This window comes from Montipora foliosa, chromosome 13, assembly GCF_036669935.1.
Source record: "Montipora foliosa isolate CH-2021 chromosome 13, ASM3666993v2, whole genome shotgun sequence".
NCBI classification, from domain to species: Eukaryota; Metazoa; Cnidaria; class Anthozoa; order Scleractinia; family Acroporidae; genus Montipora; species Montipora foliosa.
Window position 1 is genome coordinate 32,022,957 of NC_090881.1, and position 12,500 is coordinate 32,035,456.

The following is a 12,500-nucleotide window of genomic DNA, read 5'->3' on the forward strand; positions in this document are numbered from 1 at the left end:
AGTCATTCAGTCAGTCAGTCAGTCAGTCAGTCAGTCAGTCAGTCAGTCAGTCAGTCAGTCAGTCAGTCAGTCAGTCAGTCAGTAAGTAAGTAAGTAAGTAAGTAAGTAATCTTTATTTATGCACCGTTGTACAGATTCACATCAAGTCTTTATCAGCGTAGGTAAGATGCGTGTAATCGGCATACATTCTAGGATAAGAGTTAGTTAAGCAATTTGGTAAGTCGTTTACGTATAGCAAAAACAATAGAGGACCCAATATAGTCTATAGTCACTAACAGAACATATTAGAGTTCGGTTTTCTAAGTATGATTTAAACCAATTGTAAGCATTTCCTTGAATTCCGTAGGTACTTAATTAAGACAGTAATATCGTGTGGTCTACTGTATCAAAGTCTTTTCTTAGATCTAAAAATACTACAGCATTAACGTTAACACGATCAATATCAAAAGCCCAGCTATCGGTCGCCTCTAGTAGAGTAGTGACGGTAGAATGGATAGAGCGAAATCCGGATTGACTTTTTGAAATAATGCTATGTTCTGATAGGTACGCGTACACTAGATCGTACTTTATTCTTTCGAATACCTTGGCCACTACAGAGATAACAGAAATGGGACGGTAATTGTTCATATCAGTTGAACTTCCCTGTTTGATTAAAGGCGTAACTTTAGCACATTTCCAGTCATCTGGGAATATGCCTGGACAGGTGGTTAATGAATTTTTCTCTTAAAACATTCCAAGTTCTTGACTTTTTTCATTGAACAGTTTAAAATGTATTTTCTTGTTGCGTGACATTGAGAACAATACCATATGAATGTCACACTGATAACTTTGACAATTTACAATCATAAGTTTGAATGACAAGTTCATTTATCAATATTTTCCCTTCAAACCAACAGTAGAGTGCAATCTATTTGATTATCTCATCTCAGTTTACAATGAAATAAAAAAACATCGTATGCGCAAAACTCCGAGATCCCGACCGCCACAGAATGGCGCATGCATAATTGTACGTATTATTTACCATGAGGTAGCTCAAAGGAGCCCTTGCTAATTCTAGTCCAGTTCATCAATGAGCTGGCTCACACTAGCCTTTGATTCTTCCTCGTTATCATGCTGAGAGACCACATGAGATAGCGAGCGCATGCGCCAATCCGTGCGACGTTTCACGCGGATCAGTGAAGATGTGTGTAAGATCTGAAGCTTTCTAAGAAACGAAAAATCAGTCAAGGTTCTTTTATACAACGCCTGAAGAGCAGGATCAACAACGAGAGCAAAAAAAAAAAAGAACAGTCTCCTTGAAAAATGAGAGTCAAAGACCGGTGATGCAACCAGCGCCACAAGGGCTCCAAAAGGGAAGCCAACTCAAGACGAAATAAATACTGAAAAATGGACCAAAGATCCCTCTTTGCTGCTCACATGTGGCACTAATCAGGCGGAGACGCCAGACCTTGCTGAACGCAATGCAAAAGCAAGAAAACAACCACGGGGAAAAAGCGCGCCAAAAGAGCCACCATCATCAATGACAACAACGACAGGGCTGACCCTTGTACAACAGGGCAGTCTTCAAGCGAAAATATCGCAGAGATTTTGAAGCAGTCATTCGAACACCTGGCTACAAGCATGCATGCAGGCTTCTCGTCGCTGGGAAATTTGCTCAGAGAGAGAAATCAGGGCCTAAGCAAGCTACAGAGGGAGGATTCCTCTTCCTCTGGCGACGAATCTGATGAGACAACAGAGCCGCCAGCTAAAAGGCGCAACGCTGATGATCAAGATCCCGCTCAAGATAACGTCTCTTGAAGCGAAGAGAAAAGCAGTATTCTACTACGGATCAGGAAGGTCCCGAAATTAGTGCCAGCCTAGCCATGATTAACAACAATTTGTTGAAAGAGAAAGCGGATGCTGAAAAGCTGTACGACATCAGGAAGCGCTACGGCAAGCCCAAAAACTGCGACGCGCTCACCGAAACAAAGATAAATATTGAAATTTGAAAAAATCTTTCAGACAGAGCAAAAACAGTGGATATCAAGCTCCAAAAGGCACAAAAGTCGTTGGTGACAGGAACCACCGCTGTCACAGTTCAAGTCAACGACTTACTGAACAAAGCTGGAAAGCGGCCAAAGCAGCAGATTGTTGAGAGGGGGGTATAGGGGTGGGGGGGAGATCACGTTTCGCATAAACTGAATCAGGCTTTTCGCGTTTCAAGCGCTAAAAACCGCATTTTCACGAGTAACGGACAAACATTTGGCTATTTCACGGAGTTGCGAACAGCTTAATAACTGAGGCCTTAGACTTACCTCTTATTGCCACAAAACAGCCCTAAATGACGTTATAATGATACGTCCCGATCGTGTTCTCGGCGCCATAAAAAGAAAATTCAGTTCTCTGTTATTTCCTCCAACGTCTTGTCTCGATTCCTGGCCACTAACATTTTCATCCTCCTCTGGCTCTTCATCGTACTCCTTGTCATTCATAGATGCCTGATCCATATTACCTTCGGTGGGCTTTTTTGCACATTTACATTCTGATCTCCGTCATGTTCGGATGACCAGACAATTCTCTCACCTACAGACTGAAGAGTGTCAGATGTCTGGTACGTTTAAAGGAAGGGTTCCCACCTTATATTTTGTCGTTTCCTTCCTCACCGTGCGCTGCCTAACACATTTTCCATGATCTCTTGCCCATTTCCTCATCAGCTCCTTGTCCTCTGGACTCATCAATGGACTTTTCAAAGGCTCTATGCGAGGAAGATCTTTCCAATTGATCTGCGAGGATGGCACTGGGTAGTAAGACGATGAGTGAGTGAGGTAGTAGGCAGACCACCTTGCCATACTCTTGGCTGATTCTAACATGTGGCTTTCAAAGTCCCTAGCATACTGTAATGGTAGGCACGTAGGGTACTTAAGATGTGTCACTGCGTGAAGATTTTCAACCTTCAGGGTTAACAGGCTTTCGCGATTGACCTCGGTTTTCAGATTAAGTTTTTCGATGTTGAGATTTAATTTCTTTAAAGAAACCCTCCATGCCTATAAAGGAAGTTGCCAAGGTGATTGGGCAATTAGTCTCAAGATTGCCAGGAGTCCAATATGGACCTCTGTTCTACAGGACCAAAGAAATTGATAGAAATGAGGCTCTTAAAACCAACAAAGTTAACTATGAGGCTTACATGAACTTATCGCCTGGGTCTAGAACTGACCTACACTGGTGGATAGCTAATCTGCCCTCAGCTTATCAAAATATGTCTCCATGTACACCGGTTGTTTAAATGACCACAGACGCTTCAAAAACAGGGTGGGGGCAGTGTATAATGGGCAGGCAGCCCAGGGCATATGGTCCCCTGAAGAGCGACAAAAGCACATCAATGAACTCGAAATTCTAGCAATTTTGTTTGGGTTTGAAATCATTCCTCACTGCATTAAGGGGAAAGCACGTTTCCACTAAGCGTGATAACTCTACCGCTGTTTGCTATATCAGTGCCATGAGCGGTACAAAATCTCCTCAGTGTAATGTGCTCACGAAAGACTTGTGGCTGCTTTGCATGAAAAATTATATCTGGCTTACTGCATGCCACCTTCCAAGGTGTTTTCAATACACAGGCTGATCAACAATCTAGGGTTTTTAATGAGCGAACTGAGTGGAATTTATAGCCAGACATTTTTGCCAGAATATTGGGGAAACTTGGTACTCCAGAGATAGACCTTTTAGTGTCCAGACTGAACAAACGGCTGCCCTATTACCAGATATGCTTCCTGGAAACCAGACCCAGAAGCTGTGTATGTAGATGCATTCACGATGTATTGCGGTGATACGTTTGTTTGTATGTTTCCCCCATTGTCTCATTTCCAGACTGGATGCCTTCAGAAGTTGGAAAAGCAACGAGGACATGCACTGATAATAGGACCAGTTTGGCCAACACAGGTTGGGTGGCCAAAGCTACTGAGTCTCCTGACAGCCACCCCTTTAACACTTCCATGTCTGAAGGACCTTCTTACTCTTCCTCATTCACGGGCTTAACATCCCCTAAAGAACCAGCTTCAGATGATGGCTTGTCTCTTGTCAGGGAGAACTACAGGACAAAGGGCATGATCAGGGACAGCTGCCAGTTTGCTCATGCAATCATGGAGAGGAGGAACCAAAAAGCAATATTCATGTTACCTCAAGAAATCGGCTGAGTTTTGTACTAAAAAGGAAGTTAATTCTTTTCAGCCATCTATAACAGAAGTTTTAGACTTCCTCTTTTGTAACGTATTAGCATAAATTAGAGGACACGTGGTCGAGCGAACTTTAGTGGCCATGGCAGTGTTGTACTTTAGGTTGCAAGTTGTGTTATTAAAATGTTATAAATAGTCGATCGAGTACGGATCCACTAAATCTTTGAACTTTACAGCCATGGACTTGCGTATAGTGCTATTAACACTGCAAGAAGTGCACTCTCTACATATTTTTCAGTCAATGATGGACAAAGCATAGGACAACACCCACTTGTCCAGCGGTTGCTCAAGGGAATTTCCCAGTCCAGACCACCAAAGCCAAAATACAAGAAGATATGGGCTGTCCAAGTTGTACTGAACTATTTGGGTGGCCTTCACCCAGTTGAAACAATGACTCTTAAGCAGCTTACGCTTAAGCTGGTTATGCTGTTATTACAAATGTTACCGCAAAAGCGCGATTTACAAATTGCAAACGTGCGATTTGTAAATCGCAAAAGTGCGAATCTTGTTATTTCCTTATCGCAAAATTAGCTGCTTTGCGATTTATAAATCGTAAAGTTCGTCATCTTGCCATTTGTAAATTGCAAAGTTGGGCATCGTGCGATTTATAAATGGCAAAGGTACTTGAATATGGCAAGTAAAAATATAAATATATGTTACTCTGGTGTTTGAATTATAAATTATGTACAATAAAAAACGTTTTCCGACGTTTCGGTTGTAATCAACAACCTTCATCAGGGGAAGTGAAAGATAAAATTTACACGAAAGCTAAGATATAAACCAAAGCGCTAATTAAATTCTTGAGGCTTGGGAAATAAACTGTGCTAAAAACCCCCTCAACCGAGACGATGGAGCACTACTCCCCAAGGAGTACTTGCATTTGACTATTGCAGAAAGAAAAAATGACACTAACTTTAGAATTTTTAATTAGCGCTTTGGTTTATATCTTAGCTTTCGTGTAAATTTTATCTTTCACTTCCCCTGATGAAGGTTGTTGATTACAACCGAAACGTCGGAAAACGTTTTTTATTGTACATAATTTATATTTCAAACACCAGAGTAACATATATTTATATTTTTTACTTGCCAATGGATCCACCTGGTGACAAACCCAGTTTTAATAGTACAAAATATAGGGAAAAAATACTTAAATAATATTTTTACATTCGGCGCCCCATACCCCACACCCTTCCCACCCTACAAATTTTGGCGTTGGGTAACACGTACATTCAGTCAGCTCCTCAGCTTCAAACACTGATTGGCGCATGCGCTCGCTTTCTCATGTAATCTCTGTAATCTCTCAGCATTCTATAACGCGGTGCTTTAACTTCCTAGTAAGTCTCGTTTAATATTACAATTATCACAATCACGTGTTGTTCAAGTGTACCACCAAGGAAGCATACATTCATACATCGGTCTGTTTGACAAATCGTTCAAATCTCGATACAGAAACCACCAGTGCTCTTTCAAAAACGAACGGTATAAGAACGCAACCGAACTCAGCTGATATATATGGAACTCGAAAGACAAGAAAATTGAGTACAACATCAACTGGAAATGGCGAATAATAATAAAGCAAGCGAGATCGTATTCCAACTAAACCAAGAAATGTAATTTGTGTTGTGAGTAAACCGTTTTTTTACAAATACAGTCGACTCCCCATAACTCGAACCTTCAAGGGAAATTAAAAAAGATTCAAGTTATCGGGAGTTCGGAGTTGAGCACCAATCCTTTATGATGAAAATACAGGCACTGAAGTTAAATGTACCCCAAACCAACCTGACACCTGAACTAGACTGATACGTTTTGTGCAATGCAAAAAAGGATAAAGATTACAGGGCTGCTTCAAAATAAATTAAATGTTTTGGACTGTAGTACACTGCTTGTTTTGATTTGTCACGTACTGACAGACGTGGTTTGAGTTATCAAGGGTAAAAATATGTAGAGAATGACCTGAAGGGAAACGAAAATTGGTTCGAATTAGTGGAAAGTTCGAGTTACCGAGGGTTTGAGTCATCGAGGGTTCGAGTTATCGAGGCTAAAATTGCAGTAAATGCATGGGAAAATCGATTCTCGTTCGAGTTAGCGAGGGTTCAAGTTGTCGGGAGTCGACTATATATGTGTAAAACTGCAGCTTTTTTACAATCATATATTCGTAAAAAAACGGTCCAATCGCTATAACTTTCCAACGATTTATGCCAATGTCCTAAATATTTTGTAATTTGTTTTCCTACCAAGGATCTTAGTGACAAAACAGAAGTAGAGGCAAGAAATGGAAGAAAGTGGCCGGCCTTGGATGTTTTTGCGAAAAGCCTTCAATTCTTGAAAAAGGTTGCCACGGACACAGTGAATGAGCGCCATCTCAGATCAGATAAGGACAACCCTGACGTAGAAGTGATGTACAAGCCTGAGCAGATTCAGTGGGTTATAACAATTCCAGCAATATGGAGGATGTCCGCAAAACAATTTATGAGAAAGGCTGCTTACAAGGTAAATCAGTGTATTTTGTCTAAAACTGGCGTTGCCATGGCTGAAAACGGCCGAATGCTCGCCTGAATGGCAGACTTTTGAATGGGGGGAGGGGAAGGGGGGAGGGGGGGGGGAGGAGAGAGGATGAGAGAGAAGGAAAACAAAAGCTTAACTGATCCCTTTTTTAGCATGACAGGTCTGTTTGAAATTTGAACCAGTCAGAATTATTTGCAAACAGTTTAGTGTGACAAGTTGCAGTCTTAAGCTATCGAGAATATTTCAAGGCGAAACAAGGGTTTAACGAAAAGTATATAGATATCTTTCCAAAAAAAACCTCGAGATTTGCGTTTTTGTTTTGAGAATCCAACGATCAACGTCTCGTTCTTTGGCAAACAATAGTAGTCAAAAACAAGTGGTCTCCTGCAGTGACTTCAAAGCATCTGTTTGGTTTTAACCAATCGTGGCATCGTCAAGAATCTAGGCTTACTCAGCTGCGGTTTTCCACCAAATGGCTTTGGCTGTTTACCATGCACTGAAAATCAGTCTGCTCGGAGGTTAGTTTATCCAATACTATTTCCCGACTCGGGAAGAGAAGAGGCACCACTGAAACCGATAAACTTGTTATTAAGAGAAATTCAAGGGCTGGTCGTTTCTTCATCATTTAAGTCGCTTCGTCAGCATACGGATTTGTCACTGACACTTAAGTCTATTCGCCAACACACATCGTTGACCAGCAAAGAGGTGAAAAAAATATAGCGTGTCTCTCTTTTCGTTCAACTTCGTTCGGAAGCTTTCAACATCCAACATGAACTGGTGCACTGTTGAATTTTTTATTAAACATGAACTGCAACTCTTGCTGATCGACAGTAAAATGTTCAGTCAATCGTGCGTTCAGGGTGCGTCCCCTGCTTGAACCGAAAACGAAGAGTGAGCAGACGTTTGTCGCCATCGCTTATTTCCCTTTCGTAAACGGTCGTTGCCATTTGAAACGGTCGATGCCAGTTCTCAGAACGGCCGTTGCCATTTGAAACGGTCGATGCCATTTTTTTTAGCTCTGAATTACACTCATTAGGTCTAACAACTCAAAAGGTTGCGGTTACTGGGAGTTGTTTCTCGCTGGTTATATGAGTTAGGGTTCGGGTTAGGGTTCTGTTTAGGGTGAAGGCTAAGAACCCGAGTTCGAGTCTTGAAATTTTCGGACTCTTTTTTTCCTCCAGTTTTTCTTTTATAAATGTTTTTTTTCCTTTTTTGTCTTAATTTTTGTTATATTTTTTCTTAGTTTGTTTCTTTTAATTTTCTTTGAAGTGAAGTGTGTAGTCGACCGTTCTAAATGGCATCGACCGTTTCAAATGGCAACGACCGTTCTGAGAAATGACAACGACCGTCTACGAAAGAAAAATTAGCGTCGCCATCACAGTTTTGCGCAATGATTCAGCGTGCAAAAATCAAGAACAGTGACTCTTGGTTGGAAATAAAGTAGTTCCCAAAGCAACCTTTTTAAAATTATTTATTTTAACGGAGTACCCTTTGCAGTTTGCAATGGTTGCCCAGTTTATAGTTTACAAGTACCTTAAAATATGCGAAGATTTTGAATCTCGATCTCGTGAATTCTCTCGTAGAATTCAGATCAGGGACGGATCGAGGATTTTTCTTAGAAGGGAGTACACCACTAAGGAATGGCGTAGCTGACTGCAGAGTACTAGTTGTATTAGAATGCCGCAGGTCTTCTCGGGGAGGGAGCGAAGGGGGTGCGCACCCCCTGCACCCTCCCCCTAGATCCGCCCTGCAGATTGTGATATTTTTCGTCATTCCAAAAATGCGTGGTAGAGCAGCAGTAATCCAGTTCCTAAAGATCATATTAAGCAATTCAAAAAGCTCATTGCTCAGTCTTTGGAAGGGTAATTGGAAAATCAAACGAGCTGCCCTTATAAATGACAATTAGTGATGGTGGTTTGAAAATAATAGATATTGGATCAATGATCACTGCACAAAGAGTAGTTCTCTTAAAAAATCTGTCAACCAGAAGATAGAAGCTTTTAAAGGTTGTGTTTTGCATTTTTTTTATGCAAGACAGGGGGTAACTTCATTTTACGGTGTACAATAATGACACTCGAAAACTCTTCAATCTTCATACCAAAATCATTTTATCAAGAATGTCCAGACGCTTAGTCTTTCCAGTGATGGACAAACAAGATACCGTCTTCTACGAGGATGTAGTAACAAAACCAACTTATTTCGAACAATCCATACATCAGTATAACAAATAAGTTTCTTTTCAATAAACATACGCTGGCGAAAGGTATTTTAACCTTAGGTGATCATACAGGTACACAGTCGTAAGGCTCTTCATACGCTATACTAACCTTTCCTCAGCTGAGTATTATTTGTATAAATGAATGGGGGTAACAATTGAAGAAAACGGGGTAAACAAATTGTCCGCTATACACGTAGCGAATTTGGGCATACAGGTCATCTTAAAATTGACCTATCTATTTATATATCCACATGATATACATAGACGTATTGAAAATTTGTTTTTTTATATAGGCGGGGATAGCAAGTCCAGAAGATCCTGACCAGCTGATTCTTGCTCTTGAACCTGAAGCTGCTTCCTATTACTGTCGAAAGTTGCCTTTCAACTCTTTCAAAGGACACCAAGAAAAAGAATTCGTAAAGGAAACGCTAAACGATGAGAAGGTTCCTTACATGGTGATTGATAATGGAGGTAGGTTCTCCGTTAGTATGTGGAACAGAAGTTAGAATCCTTCGTTTCTACGGAGATTCAAATTAAAATTGCCAAACACCTGCTAAAATGCTATTCAAACATATCTTTATTATCCTTGTTGCTTCAAAAGGGCAGACATACCATTTTAAATCATCACTCCACGTAGTCCGGTGTAAGGTCAATCGAACGCACCCAAAAAAGTGAACTTTGGAAACCAAGCAGATCCAAAGGCGATCCTTCCTTAGTGCAACCAAAAAAGCATTCAAGAACTTTGTCATCTGTCTTCATCAACAAGAGTACTTAATGATGGGTATTGATGAAATGAAGAAATGCCTCTAGAGTTCAAGCAAATGCCAGTAAACTGAAACAGCCTTCAATGAAGGCTCCGGGACACCGGTGCATTGTTCAACCAACATTCTTTTAACGAGTCTCCGTTTTAATCAATTGTTAGTCACTCACTATAGCAAAGAAATCTCTTCATTTTATGCTGTTTGCTGTAATTTGACTCTAAATTTCTTTTCGTAGGAGGAACTTTGGACATAACTGTTCATGAAGTCAATGCTTCGGATGGCTGTATACTAGAATTAGATTGTCCTTCTGGTGGCCTCTTTGGAGGCATTCACGTTGATAAAGAATTTGAAGATTTAATGAATGAAGCATTTGGCACCTTTTTCATGAGAAATTTCAAAGAAGGTTTCCCGAATGATTGGCAAACTATTATGAATCGCTTTGAAACTCATAAACGGGCTGAAGAAGATGTCGATAATGATGAAATAAGCATTCCTCTACCATTAAACTTCTGGAGATCTTGCAACCATGATATCGGAGATGCTAGTGACATCAACAAAAGGATATCGCGTTTTTATGCAGACAAACTTTTTGTTAGCAGCGACTACCTGAACATTTCCATGGAAATGTTATCCAAACTATATCAGCCAATAGTTTCAAAGATTGCCGATCATGTTGAGACTTTGCTCGCAAAGGACAGCCTTAAGGATGTTAAGACCATTTTTCTTGTCGGAGGTTTTTCTGAAGCACAATTTTTGCGAAAAGAAATTTCTCGTCGCTTCTCCGACAAACGCATTCTCATTCCACATAACCCAGAACTCGCTATAATTCATGGAGCGGTCGAATTTGCTCAAGACCCGAGTTTGCTTCAAGCTAGAATCATGGGAAAGACGTATGGGGTAAATGTATTAGAAGACTTTGACCCTGCTAGACACCCACTTCACAAAAAAATTGTTCGGTCGAATAAAGAGTACTGCGACGACGTTCTTAGAACTGTGGTTAAAAAAAATGAACGGATAGATATCATGGAGAAGAGATCGTACTCGTTTTCTCCGGTCGATCCCGAGCAAACCTCAGTAGCCTTCCAGATTTTCAGCACGAACCAGGAGAAAGCTGAATTCGTCACTGATCCAGGAGTCGAAAGTGAAAACGTTGAAGTTGAGGTTGCCACTCCGGATACAACGAAGGGCTGTGACAGAGTTATCAGGATGGATGTCATGTTCGGTGGCACAGAGTTAAAAGTCGACGTCACCGACGTTGAATCCGGTAATGTTAGCAAGGCATCCGTCAGACTCGTTTCAAAACCGGGTTTTCATTCTCGTTTTCACTGAAAATGGTTGCTATCAATGAACAGTGCAACGATATACAACTTGCTTTTGTGTACTCTGTTCTCTAATCAAAAAGGCACATGTCTCGAAAACACATTGCAACCTCTTTAGAATGCAGTTTTCACTGGTTTCCAGCCTTCCCCGTTACTCCGTTGCTGTAGAGGGCGGCAAAGATGATTTTCGGCTTCCTTTTTTCACGTCCCAGAAACATTGAAAAGCGAAATGATTGACCGGCATAATTAACTATAAAGGAATAGCTACATCATTTTGAATTATTCTTTTGCGTATATGAAAAAAAAAAAAAAAGGCTAAAGCCAATCAAAACAGAGCTGTCTTAGCGTCAAGGGATATATGATAGTTTTCTCGGGAAAACCTGTTCCTAAAAATAAAGTTTACTCGGGAAAGGGTTTATCCAAGGAACTAGTGGAGACAGAGGCTCCCCTTGATGTGCTCATGTGGATGTCTGAGATAGTACATGTACTTTTTTTCAGAGGCAGGAGCTGTCATTTTGAAAATCTTTAAATTCAGCGCGGATTGGATGGAGGGACTGGGGACCTCCAATTGTTTTCGGTCCGTGCTTTATATCCATTAAACTACAGTGAAATATTTTGAAAAAACAATTTCCTATTGGAATCTGAACATAACTTAAATATATAATTATTATGTATTCTTTCAGTAGAACTTGAAATATTAGATTAAGGTGCACCTGGGTACAAGGATAAACCCGCTTTTTCATAGGCGTTTCGTTTAAAAAATATATCAACTATTTTACTAGCAACCTTTGTGGTACTCATGGCGATGAATACAAATCTCTTTCAAAGAATTTCCTCTATCTTCACTATCTTCAATCTGCGGGGTTTGTGTAGAGATATCAGTGGCGGATCCAGACCTGCTGGCCCCAGTTGTTCAAAAGGTGGATAACGCTATCCACCGGATAAATCACTATCCACTGTATAGCGCAATTGATTTCGCTATTACTTATCCAATGCATAGTGATTTATCCGGCAGATAGCGCTATCCATCGTTTGAACAACTGGGGCCTGGAGGTAAGGTGGGGGCCCGCTCTCAAACATTTTGTTGTTGCCCTTTCACAGTTTTGGTGGCTTTGGTCCAAAAATAAGGGGGGGGGGAGGAGGTGGGCCCCCCGGGCCCCTCCCCTGGATCCGCCACTGGATATTTGCATGCATAGGTGGTGAGTTTTGAATGAAAGCATGATCACTTATTACAAAATTACGGTTAATTGTAAAATCGTAAATCAGGGTTTGAACCCAGCCTTGGAGTCATAACATAATTAAGTGCAGTACGTGCAGTCCGATTTTTTCAGAAGGACTGTTTGGGATGGCCTGCGAATGCAAATGTATTGTAAAACACCTCGGTTAGGGTTAGGTCAGTTTGTTACATAAGTGGCTTCAATTTGGAAGGCAAGAGTCTACCCTCAACCTCAAATGCAAAAATGAACCGTTTTATTAGTAAAGCAATTAG

The 12,500-nt window shown here is 40.8% G+C and overlaps 1 protein-coding gene across 1 annotated transcript in view; it reads left to right on the plus strand.

Moving 5' to 3' along the window:
- The window catches only part of LOC137982044 (heat shock 70 kDa protein 12B-like), a 16,403-nt gene that overhangs the window by 3,820 nt on the left and 83 nt on the right, over positions 1–12,500 (plus strand). Inside the window, exons 2-4 of the mRNA XM_068829069.1 lie at positions 6,447–6,698; positions 9,225–9,402; positions 9,928–12,500. The exon at positions 9,928–12,500 is cut by the window's right edge and continues 83 nt beyond it. Of these exons, the coding sequence (XP_068685170.1) occupies positions 6,447–6,698; positions 9,225–9,402; positions 9,928–11,021 (1,524 nt within the window). The 3' untranslated portion in view covers positions 11,022–12,500. The remainder of the gene's footprint in view (positions 1–6,446; positions 6,699–9,224; positions 9,403–9,927) is intronic.